At 57.9% G+C, this 22,777-nt stretch overlaps 1 protein-coding gene across 1 annotated transcript in view; it reads left to right on the top strand.

Moving 5' to 3' along the window:
- LAMA5 (laminin subunit alpha 5) overlaps positions 1-22,777 on the top strand; it is a 118,120-nt gene that overhangs the window by 89,110 nt on the left and 6,233 nt on the right. The window contains exons 36-72 of the mRNA XM_025206843.1: positions 1-144; positions 594-734; positions 1,176-1,337; positions 1,597-1,698; positions 1,793-1,876; positions 2,334-2,564; positions 2,982-3,095; positions 3,436-3,563; positions 3,941-4,021; positions 4,503-4,717; positions 5,475-5,575; positions 6,363-6,543; positions 7,197-7,340; positions 8,144-8,295; positions 8,394-8,504; positions 9,578-9,689; positions 9,967-10,137; positions 11,410-11,606; positions 11,709-11,825; positions 12,096-12,250; positions 12,673-12,814; positions 13,200-13,302; positions 13,450-13,563; positions 15,006-15,185; positions 15,561-15,703; positions 15,968-16,162; positions 16,898-17,034; positions 17,549-17,702; positions 18,151-18,284; positions 18,393-18,555; positions 19,195-19,326; positions 19,664-19,815; positions 20,244-20,376; positions 20,987-21,127; positions 22,032-22,162; positions 22,303-22,470; positions 22,642-22,774. Coding sequence (XP_025062628.1) covers positions 1-144; positions 594-734; positions 1,176-1,337; positions 1,597-1,698; positions 1,793-1,876; positions 2,334-2,564; positions 2,982-3,095; positions 3,436-3,563; positions 3,941-4,021; positions 4,503-4,717; positions 5,475-5,575; positions 6,363-6,543; positions 7,197-7,340; positions 8,144-8,295; positions 8,394-8,504; positions 9,578-9,689; positions 9,967-10,137; positions 11,410-11,606; positions 11,709-11,825; positions 12,096-12,250; positions 12,673-12,814; positions 13,200-13,302; positions 13,450-13,563; positions 15,006-15,185; positions 15,561-15,703; positions 15,968-16,162; positions 16,898-17,034; positions 17,549-17,702; positions 18,151-18,284; positions 18,393-18,555; positions 19,195-19,326; positions 19,664-19,815; positions 20,244-20,376; positions 20,987-21,127; positions 22,032-22,162; positions 22,303-22,470; positions 22,642-22,774 — 5,298 coding nt within the window. The remainder of the gene's footprint in view (positions 145-593; positions 735-1,175; positions 1,338-1,596; positions 1,699-1,792; positions 1,877-2,333; positions 2,565-2,981; positions 3,096-3,435; positions 3,564-3,940; positions 4,022-4,502; positions 4,718-5,474; positions 5,576-6,362; positions 6,544-7,196; positions 7,341-8,143; positions 8,296-8,393; positions 8,505-9,577; positions 9,690-9,966; positions 10,138-11,409; positions 11,607-11,708; positions 11,826-12,095; positions 12,251-12,672; positions 12,815-13,199; positions 13,303-13,449; positions 13,564-15,005; positions 15,186-15,560; positions 15,704-15,967; positions 16,163-16,897; positions 17,035-17,548; positions 17,703-18,150; positions 18,285-18,392; positions 18,556-19,194; positions 19,327-19,663; positions 19,816-20,243; positions 20,377-20,986; positions 21,128-22,031; positions 22,163-22,302; positions 22,471-22,641; positions 22,775-22,777) is intronic.

Here is a 22,777-nt window from a genome sequence, read left to right as displayed (position 1 = left end):
TGCAAGCCCAATGTAATAGGGCGGCGGTGCAACCTCTGCGCCCCTGGCTACTACCACTTCCCAGACTGCAGGAGCTGCAATTGTCACCCAGCAGGGACGGAGGCCAGCGTGTGCGATCCAGTCACTGGGCAGTGCCACTGCAAGGTCAGTCCAACGAGGCTCGTCTGCTTGGGAGGGCTGGCATGGAAGGGGTGGGCAGCTTATGGCTGCGGGCAAGGCTGGGGGGTGCTGTTCAGTTGCACGGCAGCTTATGGCTGCGGGCAAGGCTGGGGGGGGCTGTTCAGTTGAAAATCGTCTATGTGGAGCACGCGGGTCACTCTCCCCTCTGATGCCAAAGAGCGACAGTGTCAGTGATGTGCCCAGCATGGCCGGAGGGTGACTCAACCCTCAGGGAACTTGTGCATCGTGGTGATGGGACAAGGGGTTACATCCTGGCAGTGGGCAGAGGAGGGATGGATCAGCGCTGTGACACAGGACGCTGGCTCAGGGCACCTGGTTCGCTCTTGAGGGCTGCTCTACCTGCAGCCGGCCTGCCTGTTCCCACAGACACCGCAGGAGGAACCCAACAGGCCCACAGTTTGCTTCTCTTCCAGGAAAACGTGGAAGGCCCAAGGTGTGACCAGTGCCGCTTGGGGACCTTCTTGCTGGATGCAGACAACCCCAAGGGATGCACCAAGTGTTTCTGCTTCGGGGCGACTGATCGCTGCCACAGTGCTGAGAAATACCGAGTAGAGGTGACTAGGGGCTGGGCTGGGGGATCCTTTCTGCTCTGTCCTGTGGGGTTCTCCTTCTCCAGGACCCCAGGCCCTGTCACCAAAGCTTGTGTCCTCCCTGAGTTCTGCGCTAGCTGAATGCAGCTATGCAGCATGAAGGGGTGGTGGGTGGTGGAAAGGAAGACTAGTTCTTGTTGTGCCCTCAGCTGTTGAACCCTGGCATCCTTTGCATTGGGGGTTGTGGTGGATCTCAGAAAGTTCCTTGGGCATGCTAGTGGTGCAGGAGTCATAGGGGCTGTTCTGAGGCTGCAAATCAGCCTCAAATCAGTGACTTGAGCAAATCGGCTTCAGTAGAAGACCAGGAATAGATGGGATTTCTCCAAGGAGCCTGCACCCAGAGCTGCCCCTGCCCAGGGGACCCAGGCTGGACCCGTCTCACAGTTCTGCCCCCTTTTCTCCTAGTTCTCCGACATGAATGGCTGGCGTCTGCTCAGCAGCGACCGCCAAGAAGTGGGCACCTCTCTGAGAGCAGAAGAAGACCTGGTACATGCCGATCTCAAGTACCTTCTTGAGGTCTACCAGGAGCTGAACTGGCAGGCACCCAGCTCCTACCTTGGGGACCGGGTAAGAGAGCGTGTGCCTGACCCGGCCTCGCTGCCTGGCACCCTCGCATTGGCTGAGGTGGCAGGGCACAGGCAGGGCACCTGCTCCCCTTGTAGTCCTGCTCCCCTCACAGCTCCTACCTTGGGGACCGGGTAAGAGAGCATGTGCCTGACCCGGCCTCGCTGCCTGGTTTGGTGTCACTCTGACCACCAGACACATCAGCTGGCTGAGTTTCTGTAGCATGCCATGCCTTGCCTGTACTCTTTGGCTCTTTCCCCAGGTCTCCTCCTATGGTGGGCACCTGCGTTACGAGCTCCATTCAGATGCCAGACGGGGCGACGTGTTCGTTCCCATGGAGTCCCGCCCGGATGTCATCCTGAAGGTACAGCCAGTGAAGCCCCGTCTGCCTTGTGCGATGGTTTCTACAGCATAACTGGGGCTTCCAGGCTCACAGGACACCTCTTTGCTTTCCCCAGGGAAACCAAATGAGCATCATGTTTCGGGAAGACACTTACCCACCCCCTGGAGATGTGCACAGAGGCCAGCTGCAGCTGGTGGAGGTGAGTTGATGCACACAGGTACGTGGAGCTAGGGCTCCCATGGATTGGGGGTTTGCATTGGACCAGACCTTCCCCTCTGCCAGCGGTGGTGTGTTCTAGGGATCATGTGGCCACTGCCCAGCACCCAAGAGAAGCCGCTTGTGACAGGAGCTGTCCCTGTGTGGCTCCTGTGGGAAATGGGAAATCACTGCCTTGGAAGCCGGCTTCCAGTGGGGTGCAGGGAGACAGAACTACTGCAAGTTTTCAGCTCTGATTTTTTCAGTGCAAGGGGAGGCATCCGAGCAGCTGTTTATGAAGACCCAGGTTCTATCCAGCATTGCCTGCATGGCCTTCCAGGGCTTAGGGGGTGCTCAGACTGCTTGCCCAGTTGATTAGCCTTTTTGCAAGGGACAGAATCAGAAATTGCAGGCTTGCGCTTTACTGCAGGTTAATGCCAGAGCTTCCCTCTTCTCACCAGGGTAACTTCAGACACACAGAGACACACAACCCGGTGTCCAGGGAGGAGCTCATGATGGTGCTGGCCAACCTAGAGCAGCTCCAGATCAGGGCACTCTTCTCCCAAATCTCCTCGTCCATCTTCCTGCGGCGGGTCACCTTGGAGACCGTCACGGACTCTGCTGTGGGCATTCGAGCCAGCAATGTGGAGCTGTGCTTGTGTCCGGCCAATTACAGGGGAGATTCCTGCCAGGTAGGTTGAAGAGGTGAAGTCCTGTCTCCAGCATAAGGGAGGGGTTTGTAGGCACTGTACTCAGACAATGTAACTGAGGGCCTAGGACTTCACTTGCTGGCAGTGCTGCACCTAGCAGGTAGGGTGGGACATGCCTCATTGTGGGATAGGACACCAGGAAGAGTCCAAAGCCAACCCTGACGGGCTAATCTCTCCAACCTGAGCTGCCCCCGGTGGTGTTGGAACTGTTCCCTATGCTCCTGGTAAACCATGTTGCATGTGTGCCCCATCTCTCACCCCCATATGCATGTTCAGCCTTGTTTGCTATGAACCTTGCCTTGGCATCAGTATAGTGGAGGACCCTTTGGTCGATCTGTCAACTCTACCTACATGTGTCTGGGCTATGTTTCACGTCGTCACCACCCTCTCTGTCTCTAGGAATGTGCTCCAGGCTATTACCGGGACACCAAGGGTCTCTTCTTGGGGAAATGCGTTCCATGCCATTGCAATGGCCACTCCGATCAGTGTCTCCCAGGGTCTGGGATCTGCATCGTAAGTAGATTGCCTAGGAACTGAAGCTTTAACGCAGCCGGCTCAATGGTTCTTTCCAATACGACCCAACCAGGAGCTGGCAGAACAGGTTATAGTCTGGATTTACAGAAATCCATGTGCCTTTTCCAGGGGATTTATTGTCTTCAAGGCAGTTTATGTTGAAAGGCAGCTCTGCTGGGAGTGGGGTTCAGGACCCAGCTCTCTAGTGGAGTCGCTTCTCATTGTCACTGCCAGAGCCCCAACACCCTCCTTGTCTGGAGGGTGTGAAGCTCCAGAAACTCATCCCATCGCACGCTCTCTTGGAGGACTCTGATTATGCCTGGGCATCTTGTCCTTGCAGAACTGCCAGCACAACACGGAGGGCAACCGCTGCGAGCGGTGCAAGGATGGCTACGTGGATAGCTACTCCCCAGAGGGGCTGCTGCAGTGCGTGGGGTGCCCGTGTCCTCTCTCAGTGGCTTCCAACAAGTAAGCAGCTCCCAATAAGCCCCCTCTCCTGCTTTTCTCTCCCAGGGTGCTCTGACTTCTTCCCTGGGCTTGAGGGAGCTTCTTTTGTGCATTCCTCCTTGGTAGCTTCTCATGGGAAGAGGATGCTACACCCTTCCTATTAATGCTTGTCAAGATGGGGTTGGAGAAAGGCCAGAGGGTTTTCTGCCTGCAGGCAGGATTCATCCTCTCAAGGGTCATGGACGTAATCCTGGTGACATTTCAGCCCCAGTCTGTACTGCAGGGGTGGGCAGGTCAGCTGCTCTGTGCTGCTGTGCAGGGAGGAACGGCCTGTTTCCAGGTGCTGTTCCTTGGAGCAGGGGAGGTGACATTTCCCCTCTGTCTGTCCCTGGTTCCAGTTTTGCCGTCGGGTGTATCCGCAAGGGCTCCACCATGCAGTGTCTGTGCAAGACCGGCTACGCTGGAGCCATGTGCGAACGGTAAGGCCTGCCTCGCCTGGCACTCCCGGGCTGCCTTTTTCGGGGGCAGAAGGAAGTTCCCACAGCCTCCAAGAGACCAGAGGGGCTGGAGAGGGGGCGGCTTGTTCTGATCCACCAAACGAGCGGCTTCGCTTTGGCTCTTGTGTGCTAGGCCAGGCTGCACCTCCCTGCTCCCAGAGGCAGGGTTGCAAGGTGGTTCAGGATCAGCTGCAGCTGGGTATTGATGAGTCCCCACGGGCTTCATGGGGATGGCCAGTCTGTGCCCCCATCACTGAGGTGCCATGTCACCGCAAACAGGGCACGGAGCCATTCTTCACCTCAGCTGCCCATCTCTGAACCGGCGATAACGACCCTCCCTGGGGTGGCGGGAGCCCCACTGAGGATCTCTGGGTGGGCAGAGGCTGTATTCAGCTGTGCCGTCTGCCTTCGATGGGGCTGGCGGGGAGGGGATGCTCCCTCTCAACGCGCTGTGCTTCTGCAGATGTGCCCCGGGTTACTATGGCAATCCCCTGGTGATCGGCAGCTTCTGCCAGCCCTGCGATTGCAGCGGGAACACGGACCCCAACATGCTGTTCAGCGACTGCGACCCACTGACCGGCGCCTGCTCCGGCTGCATGCACCACACAGCGGGGCCGCGCTGCGAGCTGTGCGCCCCGGGCTACCACGGCGATGCGGTGGAGGCCAAGAACTGCACATGTGAGTGTCGCACAGGGCAGGGACCCAGCCACATGGCTCCAGCATTTGTGGGGAAGGGGCTGTCACTGTATCTGGGTGCCCAGGGGTGTTACCCAGCTGCTCCTCCCCGAGCTGACAGCCTGGCCTGGCTCCAATAATGAAAGTAAAGATATCCCATTTATTGACAATTGAGGCCCATGGAAGCAGGGCTTCATTGTTTCTTTAACCTTGGCACGAGGAGGAGGTGATGTGGTCAGCACCTTGCTATGGCCACCTTTACCCCAGGGCAGTTCCCGGTACCCACTGGATGGGAGGCTGGGTGGGTGGGAGGTGGAAACCCACTGCTCTTACCTGGGATCAAACTCAGGTCCTTCCAGTCCATAGCCAGTCCCCCTTTCTCCAGCATGCAAACCCTGCTTTGTGCAGCGTTTGAAAAGTGTCAGCTGGCAGCAGAGCACTTGTTGCACAGGGGTCACACAGGCAATAGCACACGGCACCCAGCTGGTGACAGCTCCTCCAGGAGCTTGAGTTTGCAGGATGTATTGATACTGCTGGAGGTCACAGCCCCACCAAATAGCAGGAAAGTGCAATGGAGAGAGGTGGCCTTGTGACTAACAGCTTGTCGCTCTAGAGAAGAGAGCACATCTTTCTTCTTTCATCTAGCTGTGGGGGGCGTGGGGACCTACCTCTCAGATCACATCAAACCCACTGGAGCCAGGGGCTGGAGTTGTTCACCTGTGTCATTTGTCTTGCAAACGGGTGTCATTTCCCCTGACAGTGTGCAGCTGTTCGCCTTGCGGGACCGAGTCGTGCGACCCCCGAACGGGCCGGTGCCTCTGTAAAGCGGGAGTGACAGGTCAGCACTGCGACCGCTGTCAGGTAAAACCAACCGCTGGGTCCCCCCGCGCGCCATGAAAGCTGCGGTGGTCGCTGTGCGCTCCGGGTGGGCTTTCCAGCATGGGTTACGGGTCACCCCGGGCTCACCCTGCACTCGCTCCTCTTCCAGCCGTCCTGTGCTACAGGACCCAGGCAGTCCCGGGGCAGAGACAGGGTGTCAGTGGCTGCTGAGCTGGCTGGATGGCTATGGGGTGGGTTCGTGTGTGTGCCTACAGCCTGGCAGGTACCTGGTATATGCAGGCTCCAGGTAGCTCAGTGGTAGAGCATCAGGCTTGCAGTCCCAGCATGGATGGTTCAGTGCTCAGAGAACAGATGAACATTGGCCAGGGACCATTCAGGAGTATTCATGTGCGGGGTGGTGCAGATGACCCCTGAGGTCTTGTCTAACCCTAGCATTCCCCTCAGTGCTGGCCTGTTGCACGAGGAAAGAGACTTGGTGTGGGTTTAACTGCAGCTTTGAGGACTTAAGTTGCCACTCTAGGGTGAGCTCTGGTGATCCTAGTTCCCCCACAAGCCTTTTGGCCAGGGGTGAACAGAGAAGTTCACCAAATCGGAGCATCCTTCCCACCGCTTTAGTCTTTGTCTGTCACATGTTTTAACTCCAAGCCAGGAGAAATGCTTGGAAAACAGAGCTGAGACTCGGGCTCCCCTTGGCCACTGTGAGCATTACGTGAAAGGAGTCTGGAGGCTGAAAAGCTGGCGTGTCCTCCCACCGCCTCTGCTCCCCAGGGCACCCGTGCAGGGAGCTTACTGCTCTGGCTTTCCCTAGGAGGGGTACTACGGCTACGACAGCTGCTCGGGCTGCCGGAGATGCGACTGCGACGTCGGGTCCCTGGGAGCGAGCTGCCACACGCAGACCGGTCAGTGCAGCTGCCAGCCCGGGGTCAACGGGGCCCGTTGCCACCAGTGCGCACCTGGCTACTGGGGCCTGGGCGAGAATGGCTGCACAAGTGAGTGTGTTTCTCTGCTGCTCCCGCGTCTCCTAGGAGGGACATCTGAGTGCCCCGGGGCTGCCTCTCCGGCTCTGCTACAGTGCCAAAGCACCCACTTCCCGCTCCTTGAAAGCCAGGGGCCGTGGGGTTCTTCCACGGCAGTGCTGGGATGCATCCAGGCTGTGAGAGCAGAGCATCGCTCCAGACTGTGCGGAGACACTCGGTCCCTTGTTGTAATTTCACTTTAGGCTTGGCAGAGCACTCAGTGCCCTGGGCACTGCGGGCACAGATCAGCCCCCACGGTGCATCTGCATGGCTCCTTGGAGCTCCTGTCCATCCGCACATGCAGTTTATCGTATTGCAAATCCTAGCCCCAGTGGCTCAATAAGACTCTTTGCACATACAGCCGCCTGGCTGGCCCGTGCCATGTGCAGAGGTAGGCAAGTCCCAAAGTATTTGCCCGTCCTTCAGCCCATGTCCCGGAGGCTTTTCTGAGCATTAGGCTTCAATAACGAAATGACTGAACTTGTGATTGCTTGCTGTGCAGGAGGGCTGCCGTGCTGCAGTGGGGTCCTGCCGTTTCCTCCCCAGGGGACCCGTGAGGGCAGGGCGGGATCATGGGATCAGGGCCCTTGGCAGAGCTACTGCAGCCTCCTCTTTTCTCCTGGCAGAGTGTCAGTGCAAAGGGGGGGCCTGCGACCCCCGGACGGGGGAGTGCACATGCCCGAGTGGCCTGACAGGGAAGCAGTGTGACACCTGCATACAGCAGTACGAAATCCCCGTAGCCAGCGGCCCAGACAGCGTGAGGTGTGAAGGTCAGTAGCATCCTTCTGCCCTACCATGGTGGGACCAGGCGACTTTTTCAGTGCGAGCCTCTTCCAGTCGTCCCTGTTCGCCCCTCTCCTCCCTGGAAAATTCCTGGGGTTTTTGGTATAACTTCAACAGTGACAAAGTTTGGTCCAGACTGGAAACAAAGCCCGGGTGCCTCAGAGGAGACGGGCTGCAGCAGCTTTGTGCTCGCGTAATAGAGGGACACCACCCGTGACATGATGCAGGATCTCAGCCTTGTCCCTCTAGTACAGGGGTGCCTGAAAGGAGCACGAATACAGGGCGCACCCTTGGTTTTGGCTGCCCCAAAACAGCTAGCAAAAGGATGGGGTAGACCAGCTGTGAGCTGGGCTTGATGTTGATCTCAGCCCTGGGGTAATTTTATTGGCCTCACACGTGGGTCTTACAGGTGAGAAGCTGCAGTGAGACCCAGACCAGGCCCACTGTCCTGACTTCTCTCATCAAGCCCATCCCTTATAGTGTTGCCATTGCATTTGCCCCACATGGTGGTGACGACCTCCCAGCCCATTCCTACCTGGACAAGCACTCAGAAATCCTGATCCTTCCTGACCCAGGAACAAATGTGACCAAGGACCCCTCATTCACACCCACCCCAGACTGGCAATCTGGCTAAGAGCTCAGGTTTGGGGGACAGGGGCTCCTCCTTAGCTTTATAGCACCGTGTACTCACTGTGGTCATGGGAAAAAGGGAGATGGAGGGAGTTGCCATCATACAAGATGAGACATGGCACATCAGTGTCCTTACCTCACCGTTTCTCTGCATGGACAGTCTGCGACACCTGCGTGCTTCTCCTTCTGGAAGACCTCCGAAAGATCGAGGCCTCCTTCCCCACCATCAGGAATCAGCTGATTAACCTGAATGCCAGCTCCATCGCTTGGGCCCGGCTGCACGGTCTGAAGAACACCATGGAGACCCTCGCGGTACGTGAAGCCTTCGACGCAGTCTTTGGGCTGCCCCCGCCTTTCTCAGGGCTTTTGGTCCCGTCTGTCTGATTGCCGGCCCCGCGCCTCTCTTTCAGAACCACCTGCGCAAGCACCAGAGATCCATGAGCGGGGTCCGACAACGGGCCGAGGAGCTGGTGGAAGAGAACAGGGACCTCACTCAGGACCTGAACGCGCTGCAACACAAGGCAAGCTCAGTCCCCGTCCCCTGCTGATAGCACTGCACACATGGGCTCTTCTCCCCACTCCCCCCTGCCGGGTCAGCATCCCATGCAGGACTCTGTCCTGGCCCCGTCAGAGCCATGAGATCCCCTCTCTGTCCAAAGAGCTGGAAGCCCACTCCCTGACTACCCTGTTTCTCCTCAAGTGCTTTTGTTTTTAAAGGAGCACGCAGCCACTCATTCATCTGTATTTACTTTTCAAGCTGCTCTAACCCTAACCAGCTGAAATAAAGCTTATCAAGCATCATTTTACAGAGCAAGCCTGCGGGGAGAGAACAGAAACAAACCTGTATCCCCTCGAGGACGCACTGCACTTTGGCTGGAAGGGGTCCTGACCTCGCCAGCAAATTATCTTTCTGTTTGTCTTGTAGAAACCCTCTGAGGCTTCGCTCAGGGATAAAGACCCTGTTGTGTGGGGGGGTTTTTCACTAGAGTCTGTGTCCGAATCGAATAAAGAGCAGTCTGTGCCCCAAAGACCTGACCATCTAAGCAAGAGTCAGGGTCCATTTCTTAAACCAAGTGGCATGCAGGAACATCTGTGCAGTTGCACATCGGCGATGCACGCTTGAAGTAACTGTGTGCAAAACAATCCCCTGTGCCTGTCCGGCATGACGTAGCTTTGCATTTCTGTACATGCACACACAAACGCCAAGTAGCTGGCAGCTGCCCTATTTTCTGCTGTGATATAATGAATAGGTGGGTTCTTTCAGCCCTGGATGACAACCTTTGCTGTGGTGTTAATTAGCACAGACAATTTCTGGCGACTATGATCTTGAGATCTTTTGAACAGAATTTCTCACTAACATCTAGCAGGGGTTTAGGTTGTAGCCGTGTTGGTCTCACTAACATCTATGCACCCATGAAGCTAAATCATAGCAGGGTGCAGCATGTGTGAAAATCCCTGCAAGAAACAACTGTTCCAGTTAGCTGGTCTCAAAAGCTGTCTATTCCCAGATCCCCTTCCAGGTCTGTCTTTCCCCACATCTTGGGTCAGATCGGGTCTAATTGAAAGCTTCAAGTAAAGCAGCCTTTTATTTTAGATGACCATGACGCACAGGAAAGCAAACTCTCTGGACGAGCACACAAAAAACACCTACCAGCGAGCGCAGCAGCTCTTGCTGAATATTCGAAGTATTCAGAACAGCATTCAGGGTAAGTGAGAAAGTTATCACCGGCTTGGCTTTTCCCTGCCCCACGTACCATGTTCTTGCTGGATTGAGGGGAATTCAAAAGTAGCGTCAGTGTAGAGTCCTATAGACTTCAAGGTCTTTGGATAAAGGGCAAGGGACAGGGAATGAATCCTAGCAGCCAATGAATCCTAGCTGGTGTTTTATGGAAGAGGGGAGGCTTTTTCAAGGGTCGGGGGATAGAAAAGTAACCGGCTTTTGTAGCTGAAGCCAGCAGGTCACCGCGGTCGCTTCCTCTGCAGAGCTGGGGCAGCAGATGGACATGTTTGGGACGGGCAATGTCAGCGCCACGTCCACAGAGGAGTTCCGGCAGAAGATGGCCGAGGTGGAGAGGATGCTGAAGGAGATGAGGGAGCGGGATTTCAGCAGCCAGCGAGGGCTGGCAGAGAACGAGGAGGAGGAGGCACAGAAATGTAAGTGGAGCTCGGCTGGCACAGCTCAGAGCATCCTGGCCCAAAAGCATCCTTGCAAATGCTGTTCTCTGTGCTGTTCCCTTTCGGTATCCCCCCGCCCCTCATCGTCCCCTCTTTTGGGAGAGCTGTCCTGTTCAGTTGAGCAGGCCTGACTAGCTTTTGTAGCCAGTTCCTTGGCTGGGAGAGTGGAGCACGGCAGAAGGACATTAATTTATAATAGTTCCATTTTCTTCTCTTCTGCAAGTCAGAGCTGTTCAGAAGTGCCGGCAATTGGCCTTTACTAGGAGTCCAGACAGATTTTTAGCTCCTCTGTCTAAGCAAGCTCCTGGATTGTCAGGACTCGGGCTTTAAAAAATAAATTGCATTTTAACTTGAATAGCTTAACGCTTCTGCATGACGGCAGGAAATGACCACGTTTGCTCGTTTTCCTCTCGCACGTCTGTCTCCGTGTTCCCCGTTCACTCAGGTCAGCCAGAACGGCAGCATTAGAAATGTGCCGCTCCCTGCTGGGACACACGTGGTGTTTGCGGATGCCCGGGGCGTTTTGCGTTGGAGCGGGCTGCTCTGCCCAAACGAGACTCTCGCAAGCGCCGGGAGTCACATTCTGCTCTCCACTGGGGTGACCCAGATGCAGATTAGGGGAACCGTGGGAAGAGATTTCTGATAGCAAATGGCTCTTTAATCTAATGGAAAACAGCATACATACAGCAGTCCCGCTGGAAGTGGGAAGTTGGAACTAGATCAACTTGGACTAGATTTATAGTGCCGCTTTTTTTTTTTCAGCAGGGCGGGTAGCAGCGCCCCTGCGTTGTCGTGGTTTGTGGTGGATTCTCTACCCCTTAGTCTTTAAAACATATCAGGGCATCTTTCTAAAAAGCACCGTCACCCAAACCCCTTGAGAAACCGTAGGTAACAGCATCCTGGGAGATATTATACACACTAACACTGGATGCATAATGTCACCTCCCACTGAGCTGAACAGTTCACACAATAAATACAGGACAACTTGAAAGGGACCAACAATTACACATTTAGTAAGACAAGATTGCTTTGGGATAATGCAAGGGTTGGATGATGTAGATCAGACGGAGGGTAGGAGCTAGGTGCAGAAGCTACTGGGTGATGGTCTATGATCTGTGTTATGTAGTCCTCGGACTAGGTCACTTGGGTCCTTACTGAGATGATAGTCGGGCCAAGAGCCTTCTGAACCATGCAAAAGACCCCACGATCCTGGAGAAATGAGAGTTTAAAACTGAGTTCCTCCTCCCTCAGTGCTGCATCGTGTGAAGAACGAGTTGCATAGCAAAGGGGAGGCCAACCAAGCCCTGGTGAACAACATCAGAGACCGACTGACTCAGTACAACTCCGAGCTCATGGATCTCCGTGACGCTCTCAATGAGGCTGTGAATAAAACGAGGCAGACGGAGGACTTGAACAGCCTGAATCGGAACAACTTGGAGGAGAGCCAGGTACCCGAAGGGTTTCCTTTGAACACAGAAGCACAAAGCTCTGGGTCTTGTATGACCGGGGATATGTCTGTTCCTAACTCCCTGCAACCTGTGTGTGTCTAGCGAAAGAAAAAGGAGCTGCAGAAGCAGCACGGGCTGGTGCAGGACACGCTGCGCATGGCCGAGGACTCACTGGCCCAGGTCTCAGACCTCCTGCAGATGATTGAGCGCGCCAAGGAGGTGAGCGGCTCAGAAGCTCCAGGGGAGAGTGTGATGGTCTGGGGCAGGCTGCTGGTAGCCTGGGGTACAAGGCAGGACTGAGGGAGGAGGGAGACATGGGGTGTGATGGGGCTGGTGCTGGGAGAGAGAAGCAAGGAATAAGGGGTGCTAATGGGGGTGCAGCAATGGCGGATCAGTGTCCTACCCCTGCAAGGTGTCTCCCACCGTCGGGTGTATGTGCAGCAGCGAGGGGGATGAACACCCCTATGGGGGGGCTGTGTGTCCCGGCAGGATTACGAGAAGCTGGCGGCCCTGCTGGACGGTGCCAAGCATCCCCTGACCGAGCGGGTGAAGAAGTTTTCTCCTGCCAGCAGCAAGATCCCAGTGGTCGAGGCCGCCGAGGAACATGCCCGGTTCCTGGATGAGCTCGCCCGCAATCTGTCCAGGTAGTCTTGCCAATTGGTGAAGGCCTGGGGCCTTCACTACAGCAAACGCAGGCCATTGATCTACTCTGAGCCGCTGCTGGTAGCAGCGAGATCCTTCCATAGCCAACAGAGGCAGGGTTCAGCTCCAGGACCCTTGTGCCCCACACCCCTCCCTCCTCCAAGAGCTGCAGACAGCGGCAAGGAGAAGCCAGCATGGTTTGGGTACTGCGGACCCCAGACCGGAGGGTGGGGCGGGGAGTGTGGCTTCATGGGCCAGGACAGACAGTAAAAGGCAGCTGTTCAGACTGCTGCCAAGGAGCCTGAAATGGGGGCTCTGTCCCAGTGAGGGGCTGGGGCCAGGGGCCTGTGCTCTTGGCCAGGCACTGCCTGCCCTTGGTGCCCTGCAGGGCTTCTCGGCTTCATCCCTTTGCCTTGAAATGCAGCATCATCCGGAGCACAAACCAGGATGGGTTTATCCAGCGGGCGATCGATGCCTCCAATGCATACGCCAGCATCATCGAGGCTGTAAAGAAAGCGGAGACAGCAGCTGCGGATGCCGCCGATGCTGCCAGTGAGGCTCTCATGGTGCGCAGCTGCCCAGCTTGGTAGACCCCCGCCTTCCCCGGGCACTCACAACCCGTCCCCCACTTAGCTTGTCTGGACCGGGCACATCACCACCTATTCTGCAATTCCCCAAGCTTCAGCTTCAACTCCCACTTCCGTCTCAGGGTGCAGTGCTTTGCAAATGCAAACGCCCCAAGTCTGCCATCTCTCCACTGTTCCCTCTCCCTGTGTCCCACCCCGTGCACACTGGAGGGGCTAGTGCTTTCCCACCAGCATGGCCTCCTTGCCTAGCATTTAACCATGGAGATCAAGAACTAGGGTCTGGGTGTCCTCTTCCAAGCTTGGGCCTCAGGCCTGCACCCGTACTGCGTCCCAGGCAGGGCGTAAGGCATCCTTGTGTTTGCAGGGTGTTGTGTCGGGCGATCTTGCCGCCATAGCAAAAGAGCTGAAGAGGAATAGCAGCGCCCTCGAGGAAGCTGTGAGGCAGGAGCAGAGGAAGCTCAGTGGACGTAAGGGCAGTTCCAGCCATGGAAATGGCTCTGCCAAGCGTTTGCATGTGTTTGGTGGGAGAAGGGCATGGCAGTGCATCAGCTTTGAGTGGAGGTAGCTCAAACCCCTGGGATGGCAGAGGCAAATATGTGTGCACTTCGTTCCAGCTATTAAAGGGACGCTGCAGGCTGCCAGGGAGAAGGTGACTGACCTGCGGGCGCGGAAGGACCGGCTCCTGACCCGGCTGCGAGCTGTACAGGACATGCTGGAGGTGGACCAAGGTTTGTTCATAGATTCATAGACATCTGGGTCAGAAGGGACCTCAGAAGATCGTCGAGTCCGACCCCCTGCCCTGGGCAGGAAAGAGCGCTGGGGTCAGACGACCCCATCCAGGTGCACGTCCAGCCTCCTCTTAAAGACCCCCAAGGTAGGGGAGCGCACCACCTCCTTTGGAAGCCCATTCCAGATTTCAGCAACCCTTACTGTAACGAAGTTCTTCCTGATGTCTAACCTAAATCTGCTCTCCGTCAGTTTGTGGCCGTTGTTCCTAGTTACTCCAAGGGCTGCCCTGGTAAACAGAGTATCTCCTATTCCTTGCTGTCCCCTCCCGATGAATTTGTAGGTAGCCACAAGATCACCTCTTGGCCTTCTCTTGCAGAGGCTGAAGAGATCCGTGTCCCTCAATCTCTCCTCGTAGGGTTTTGCCTACAGGCCCCTAACCATATGAGTGGCCTCCTCTGAACCTTCTCAAAGTTGTCCACATCCCTCTTGAAGTGCAGCGCCCAAAACTGGATACAGTACTCCAACTGCGGCCTGTGGCGCATAGAGGGGAAGCATCACTTCCTTGGACCTGTTGGTCATGCACCTGCTAATGCACGATAAAGTGCGGTTAACTTTACTGATCGCTTTGTCACATTGGCAACACGTGTTCATCCTGGAGTTAACAGTGACTCCAAGATCCCTTTCCGCTGCGTGCTGCTGAGAAGGTCCTCCCCCCATCTGTAAGTGCGCTGCTGATTCCCTCTCCCCAGGTGCAGCACCTTGCACTTGTCCTTCTTGAACTGCATCCTATTCTCTTCCACCCACTTTTCCAGCCTGTCCAGATCCACCTGGATTTGTTCTCTATCCTCTGGTGTGTTAACTTTACCCCATCATTTGGTATCATCTGCAAATTTGGACAGAGTGCTTCATAGGCAGCCACTTCTTCTGGACAAGCGTCCTCAGCATCGCAAGAGGGGAGTTTAGGTGGAGTCCGTGCTCCTAGTGGGCACCATCCAGGAAGAGTCCCTGCATTGCTGGTGGGCTCTGCATGCTTGTGAAATCACTGGCATAAGTACGACGCTGTGTGGAGCACAGGAGAGGCACCAGCTTCTCCTGCCAGCTCCACTCTGGCCTGCGGCAACCCAGAGCAAAGAGGGCCACGCTGTTGTGTGAGGTGGGTGAGTGGCTGCTAGAGGCACGGAGGAGACCGCAGCGCGCATTCCCATCTGCAGCCTTGGTCAGGACCTGTCCTACCACCTGCATCTCCAGAGAAAAGCTCTTTGCAGGGACTAAATGCTTAGGCTTGTTCTCTTGGGTCATTCTAATACTCAAGGGGACGTTGCCTTCAGCCCACCCCGTGCTGGTGAGGAGGTACCACATTACCCCCCTATCCTTAGCTTGTGGCTGGGACCTTCCTGCTGGCCCTGCCTGTGTTTGAGCCCCCTCTCCTTTCTTCTCAAAGATGGCACAAAGGAGACTATCCAGAGCGCCAAGGATGCGGCGGCGAAAGCCAACGAGACAGCCGCCCGGGTGCAGGACACCCTGAACAGCATGAAGAAGAACCTGGATGAGTGGAAGGACCAGTACGGAGACCTCAGGAACGAGGACTTGCACCGGGCAGTGCAGGACGCCAAGAAGTCGGGTGAGTGGTGATGCAGCTGGGCCAGGGGAAGGGGCAGGGGAGTCATCAGGGGCCTTTGTGTGAGACCTCTGCTGAGCGTGGCTCTCTCTTCATGAGAGGGTAGTGTTGGGTGCTAGCATTAGCAATGTGGGCAGTCAATCCCTGTCTGCCTGCCCTTGGGATACAGGCTTGGCTGCACTCTTCCACCTGTATTTTTAAAGCCCTCTTGTCCCCCCACTGAGCCTTCCCAGACCAGTCCACCTGTCCCAGGGCCTCGCCACCAGCTGCTGCTGCTTTACTGGTGTCTTTGGTGTGCACCTGGGGCCTTGATAGTCACCAGTCACCCTCGCGGTCCCTCTCTTTGGGTCTGTCTCACGGCCTCCCCACATGTCATAGTGTCGAGCTTGGAGAGCACCATCCCGCTGCTGCTGGGCAAGCTGAGCAACCTGGAGAACCGGAAGAACAAGAACGCCACCGTGTCCGAGAACATTGTGCGGATCCGCCAGCTCATCACGCAGGCCAGGAATGCTGCCAGCAAGGTAGGGACCGGAGGGAGAGGGGCCCGGTGGGATCCCCTGAATGCTGTCTGTCCCGGGAGGGTTGTCTTTCTGCCTCGACACAGTTGGCTCAGGCTGACACACAAGTGGAGGAAGAAATGTAGAGTCTCCGTGATGCTCCCTGTGCTTTTGATTGCCCTGCGGTGGGCTCTGTGCAGCCCATGTCTCTCCCCTGTGGTGCTTCGTGGCGGTCAGGTCCTGCTTGCAGTTAGCGAGTGCCCTCGGCTTTGGTTTCTCCTGCTCCAGGTGAAGGTGCCGATGAAGTTCAACGGGCAGTCAGGTGTGCAGGTCCGGTCCCCGAGCGACCTGCCGGACCTGGCAGCGTACACCTCGCTCAAGTTCTACATCCAGAACCCGGAGCCCAGCAGCGCCAGCGCCCGGGCACGGCGCCAGGGTGGGCCCGACGTGGGGCGCTTCGTGCTGTACTTGGGCAGCAAGGAGGTAGGAGCCACCCGCAGAAACGCTTCCTCATGCGGCAGGGAGCTGGCATGCTGAGCAGAAGCAGGGCTATGGCTGGAGGACCCAGCACGAGGATGGGCATGTGCTGGAGGTGGTTGCCCTGAAACAGGGATCATGGTAGTACAGAGCTCTGGCTGGGGGTAACAAGTCTTCCAGCAGAGCGGGGTCCTTGACACTCGCTCGTATGCCAACCAAGGAGGGGCCAAGCCAGACGGTGTCTAGCCCCCTGCTTTCTCCTGCCCCTGGAAAGGGCTTTCCAGCCCGGGTGCCGAGAGCAGGACATTTCTGTTCTCACGGAGCAGAAGGCACTCCGGATGCTGCCTTTATCCTCCGAACGGGCCAAAGGGAGGTGGGAGCAGACGCCCAGTGCCCTCTCCCACTGCCCTAGATGCTGCTCGCTACCAGAGTGCCAGCAGCATCGTGTGTGCCCATGTCCCCCCCTCCCCACTGCCTGAACAGCCCCTCGTGCATGTTTTGCTTTGAACCCATCGCTGCCCAGAGCCCATCCCTCTGACTTGCAAACGCCAGGCCCCGCTGGTGCTGCATCGTTTGGGTTTCAGCGGGGAGGTGCTCTTAGCTTGGCACTGGGTTGCTGTAGGCAGCCTCCGGTGACCCTGGAAGATTTTGCCCCGGGCAGCGCTCTAGGCTGGGAAGCCCCGAGAGCCTCACGGGAAGCTCAAAGCTGATTTTGTGGGGGTCTGTTTGCTCTACTTTCAGGGCACTGGAGACTACATGGGTGTCGTGCTCAAAGACCGCAAGGTGCAGTGGGTCTATCGGCTTGGAGATGAAGAGCCCACCTTCCTGACCATCGACGAGGAGATCGGAGAGCAGTTTGCCGTGGTCAGCATTAACAGGTATGAAGCCTGGCGGCATTTCCCAGCAAGGGGAGGCAGCAGCAAAGTGAGGGTCATGCTTGGGATACGAGGAGAGGATGCCATAGGTTGGGCCTTCAGACTGAGCTTGTGGGCTGCAAAAGGCGGCTGGGACTGTAGAATGAAATCTCAGATAGAAGAAAGGGACCCAAATGCCTTCTGAGCTCCACGGGGCCGTGGTTATGTGAAGGGGCAGAGGGGGTCTGGAAAGCAGAGGCTTTCTCTTCGCTCCAGGACACACATCTTCCTTCCTCAGAACAAAGGTCTAAGCAGCTGTGGTGACAGGGACACTTAGCACAGACTTGTAAAGCCCCAGACTGCTGTAGGCAAACAGGAGCTGCGGGGCTTGGCTGCCTACATGCAAAGGCAGTGGGATGATTCCTCCTGCTCTAGATGCGCTGCGGTCCCTGGGTCAGTCTGGAGATGCTCATGCTGGAGTCTGGGTTCCTGTCCCCTGGCACTGACCCTGGTCCTGGCCCTCCCTCTCTGCACACAGGATCCTGCAGTACGGACACATGTCGGTGACCATGGAGAAGCAAACCCTGCACGAGACGAAAGGCGACAGCGTGGCCAAGGGGGAGCAGGGGCTGTTCAACTTCGATCTGCACAGCATGGTCTTCTACGTGGGCGGCTACCCCTCCAGCTTCATGGTGAGAGGGGCCTCGGGGTCCCGGTGTGTAGCTCTCAGGACCTCTACCAGGGGGGTGGCCTGTGCTGTCACCTCCTCGGGCTTGGCCCACTCCCTGCTCCCCTGAATGAGGCTTTGCCATACAGCGAGGATTGTTTCTCCTGGCTCGTGCCTTTGGCAACCCAGCTGGGGCAGGAGTGCATGTTGGGCTCTGTCCTGAGCAGGCAGCAGCCCCGCGGCCACATGCTGCACTGGTCCGTAAGGCAGCGTGCCTGGCCGTGAATCCCCTCCCCGGGAGGGTCCTGACTCCCTCCCGCCTCGTGCCTGCTGCGAGCTGCTGGGAGCTGCACCATTCCCCCACGGCAACTCTCCCTACCAGTCTCAATCCTGGGTCCCGTCCGCTGCTCCACATGCCCCTGCCCGGGCATCTCTGCCCGCTGCCCCTCACCTAGACGGCTTCTCTCCTGCAGCCGCCGGCCACGCTGCGCTACCCTGGCTACCAGGGCTGCATCGAGCTGGACACACTGAACGAGGAGGTGGTGAGTCTCTACAACTTCCACCACACCTTCGACCTGGACACGGCCACCGAGAAGCCCTGCGCAAGGTAAGAGACCCGGTGCTTGGCTGGGAATGGCTCCCGAGGCGGCCCGGGGAGGCCACTGAAGTTTCACCCAAAGGGCAAGGCTCCAAGCCCCCCTGTCGCCCTGCACAGGTCCAAATCCACGGGTGACCCCTGGCTGACCGACGGCTCCTACTTCGACGGCACTGGCTACGCCGAAATCAAATTTGAGAGCCAGATCGGCTCCACCAAGCGCTTTGAGCAAGAAATGCGCGTGGTCTCCTACAACGGGATCCTCTTCTTCCTGGAGCACGAGGCGAGCACCCGGCCCCTTCCCCACCATTGCTGGCCCCTTTTGAGATGAGCTGCCTCTTGGCAAGGAGTCATAGAGGAGGGTGCAAGCCAGGAACCCCGTTGGTGCTGCCGTCCCAGGCCTGACCTGGGTCTCGCTGTGCTGTGGGAGCTGCATCAGGCCTTTGCACCCCAGAGCCATTATGGCTGGGCTGTACAGACAGTGTGCCAGCTGGAAGGGGGATAGGAGAGGGGTTTGGAGCAGGGCAAGGGGTGGTTTTGCTTGGGGCTGCTGGAGGGCTAGGCTCTCAGCGCCCACACAGCAAAGGGGGCTCCCCTTTCAGTGCTGCTGCATATGAGGGTGCACGAGGAGCCTGGTGAGGGCGGTGCAGTGCCAGGTCACAGATGATGCTGGCTGTGCCTTTGTGGGAAACCCGGCTTCCTTTCCCACCACATCTCTAGGCTCATAGGCCTCCTCCCAGGGTGCTCACTGTGGCAGCCATCAGCTGCTCCCCAGACCCCGGGGAGTGACAAGAAGGACGGACGGGGATCAGGGTCAGGAGCATGTTCCTCGCCTGACAGCAGAGCGGCACTGGGGTCTCCAAACCCCATGATGGTGGGTAGGGGATGAGGCTGAGTTCAGCTTGCCTTGCCTTCCCCGCAGGGCCAGTTCCTGTGTCTGGCGGTGCAGGATGGAAAGCTGGTGCTTTACTATGACTTCAGCGACGGCCTGAAAGTGGCCGAGTCCAGCAACAGCCCGGCGTTGCTCACCGTCAGCAGCACCACCAACAAAGCGGTAAGAACAGGGAAGCGCCTGCTCCAGGCTCTGCCAGGGCCCCCGCGACTTGGCATCTCGGGGTGGCTTCTCATGGCAGAGCCTGGCACTGGGTTTCCTGTCAAGACCGGTGTAGGGCTCACCGGTCTGACTTGGGCTGCTGGCCTCTGATGGTACGAGCTCCCCTCGTAGACCTCTGCTCTTCCCTGCATTCGGCTGGGGAGGGCTGCAGCAGTGGGAGGAGGATGCTCGGACTGGCAGAGATGCTCCCACGGGCACAGGACCTCTGCCTGCCTTTGGGCTCAGTCCTGCTCCCCGCCTCACGAGGTTGCATATCACTGTCCCCCTGGGTTTGCAGGTCCAGATCTACCTGCTCAAAATGGACAACAAGAAGCGCATCCTGGTGCGTCTGGAGCGATCGACCATCTTCATCGTGGAGCAGGAGAACTCCCTGGAGAACGCCGTCTCCTACTACCTGGGCGGCGTGCCCATGTCAGTGCTGCCCGAGAGGTGAGCGGCCCGGGGAGACTAAGGAGGGGGGTAGGGCAGGAAGGCGCATCACCCCCTCTCCTTGCTGTTTGCACCCCCTTCGTGAGCTGGGCATGGCACCTCCCTCTGGCCTTGCCAAATGCAGCCTTGGGACGCGGCTTGCGCTGCACACGCGGCAGAACCAGCCCAGCCTCTGCTTACGTGGCACCTTCTCCCCTTCTCCAGCACAGCCCAGGCAGACTCAGGGTTTCGTACTCCCCTCCTCCCCTCTGGGCAAGCCTGAGGTCCCCATCCTGGGGTGGGAGAGGGTGCTTGCTCCACACACATCTCCCCTGGCCCACAAACGAAGCTGCCCGTGGTCCCCAGGCATGTGTCATAGGCATCCTGCCAGGCTCGTTTGCCATTTCCCTGGTGCAGCCCCATTCCCACCACAGATTCCTCCCTTTCAGCTTGAAGGCCATCTTCCCCAAGGGCGGCTCCATCCGGGGCTGCATGAAGGGCTTGAAGGCTCTCGGGAAATACGTCGACCTGAAGCGCATGACGACGACTGGCGTGAGCTACGGGTGCACCTCAGACCTCCTGGTAAGCACGGCCCAGCTGCCCTCATCCCTGCTCCTGGCATGTCACTCCACACGTGTACATGGTGCCTGACCCCGATGGGCATCCCAGGCAAGGCAGGCTGTTAGGGGGCTCGGAGGAAATATTTGGAGCCTAAGTGAGGTCTCAGAGCCCCCGTTAGAAAATACACGCAGAAGTGGAGCTCTGTGTGGGACACTCATAGATTGATTGATAGATGTCAGGGGGGGCCTGGAAGGGACCAGCCCCTCCGCTCCAGGCAGGAAGACAGCTGGGGTTAGGTGACCCCAGCGAGGTGACTGTCCAGTCTCCTCTTGAATTGGTGGGGCCTGTCACCACCTTGCAGCCTCTCTCTTGTATGGCAGTGCCGTTACCCCCGTGCAGAGAGGCGAAGGTCACACACAGAGTCTGTGGCCAGGCAGGGAAGGGGAACAGGCTCTCCTGAGCTATACCCATGAACTCACCCATGCATGGCTGCAAACGCCTGTTGTCAGCCTGCCTAAAAGGAGGCTGTTCCTCACCCCGCTCTCAATGACGCCCTGTGCCTGCCCCGCTGGCCTGTAAAGAGCCCCCGACCAGAGAGACGGGCTGTGACTGTCCTCGCCCGCTCCGTCAGGTGGCGCGCTCGGTGAAGCTCCACGGCCACGGGTACCTGACGCTGTCTCTGAAGAACGTGCCTCCGCTGCAAGACTTCTACACGGGCTTCAGCTTCCGCACGAGCCAGAGCGACGGGCTGCTGTACTACCACGCCACCGCGGTAGGCGCCCCGTGCGTCCCGGCACTGTGACTTCACCTGCAGGGGGGACTCGTGCCTGAGCCCTTTAGGAGGGGGTGGTGCAAATGTGCTCGTGCTGAGCAGGGATGCAGAGGGGGAAGGAGGAACCAAGGTTTCTGCTTCTTTACTCCCCACAAAACCCAACCCTGCAAGAAGCCAAGTGCTCTCAGCCCCACCTGTGACTGTCACGTGTGCTGAGACATGAGGTCTCTGTGCCTCAGTAACAGCCCGGTTTGGGGATCTCCAGACCGGAGATGCAGTGGCATTGGAGACATCTGCTTCTGCTGTATTTCTTAAGCCCATGGAAAGGGGACTGTGTTTCTCCACAGCCAGGGTGGGCAAACACGATGGTTATACCAGTGTTATAGTGGGAAAGGGGTTCTGATACAGCTGTGACGAAACCACAACCCTGCTTCATTTGGGGTTAGCAGGGGCATTGGAGCAGCTGATGTGCACCCCAAAGCTGCGTGTCCTTCCCCCTTTTAAAGCGGTAGAAGGCTTCATCTGTCCTCAGCCATCATTTAGCAAAGCTGGGAGGGGAGTGCAGAGCAGAGAGGGCATCTCTGGTTTCCAAGAGGACTGTTGGTTGTGCACATCTGCCCCATGTGTTTGGGAGCAATGAAATCCTCCCCCGGTCCCTTGGCCCAGGGATCTGGGTGCCAGTGGGTCTGTATCCCTGGCTGGAGATAGACCCCTCTGACCCCAGATGCGGCCCAGCGGAGGTCACATCACCCCAGCGGTACCCTTCTCCTCACTGCAACCTGCACAGCCGGCCTGGCCCCCGGGAAAACTCCCTCCGGCAGGGAGCGTGGAGCATGGTCCCTTCTCTCCCTACTGCCGGATAGTTACAATGGGCATGTGGGGGGCATTGGTCCTTTCCCCTCAGGAAGGAAAGTGCCAGGTGTCCCTGAAGAGCGGCCAGCTCGCCCTGGAGGTGCTGAGGACGGCGCTCACCACCCAAAACACCTACGCAGACAACCCCAGCCACTACGTCGCCGTCTACAGTGATGCCAGCGGGTAGGTCCTTTAACGCTGCCAGGGAGGTGGGGGTCGGGGAAATGGTCTCGCCTCTGATCTCCTGCGGCCTGGGGAGGGGGCATCTCAGCCACATGGCTCTAGCTTTCTCCTGCCTTTAATGTGCCCCGTTCCCTCTGCAGGGTCCGGCTGTACGTGGACGACGAGCTTCAGGAGGCCACGCAGGCAGCCGAGGGCGCCAGCAGGCAGGGGCTCCAGGAGGAGCAGCTGCGCTTCCAGCTGGGCGGTCTGCCAGAGACCGGCGCCCTGAGCAACCTGACGGGCTGCATCGGGAACGTCTTTGTGAGGCGGTGAGTGAGGCCAGGCAGGCTGCAGCCTCCACCCAGCTGAGACCCCCCCCCCCATTCCCATGCCCTCTCCTGCACTTCCCGCCTGGTGACCCTGATCCAGTGCCCCCTGCCAGGAGCCAGAGCACCATCCTGCAGCGCTCGCCCCCACGAAGCCCCTTCTCTGTGCCGCAGGAAGTCGGACCCGCAGATGGTCGTGGACCTGCAGCAAAACGTGGAGAGCTTCAACGTGACCATGAGCTGCCCCCGGGACCAGCAGCCCCAGCAGATGCGAGTGTCTCCCAAGAAGGACCGGCGGAAACCGAAGGTG

The sequence above is a fragment of the Alligator sinensis genome, unplaced genomic scaffold (assembly GCF_000455745.1).
Source record: "Alligator sinensis unplaced genomic scaffold, ASM45574v1 scaffold1046_1, whole genome shotgun sequence".
Taxonomy (NCBI): domain Eukaryota; kingdom Metazoa; phylum Chordata; order Crocodylia; family Alligatoridae; genus Alligator; species Alligator sinensis.
The sequence above is the reverse complement of the archived record's forward strand: the minus strand, read 5'-3'. Positions and strand labels throughout refer to the sequence as shown.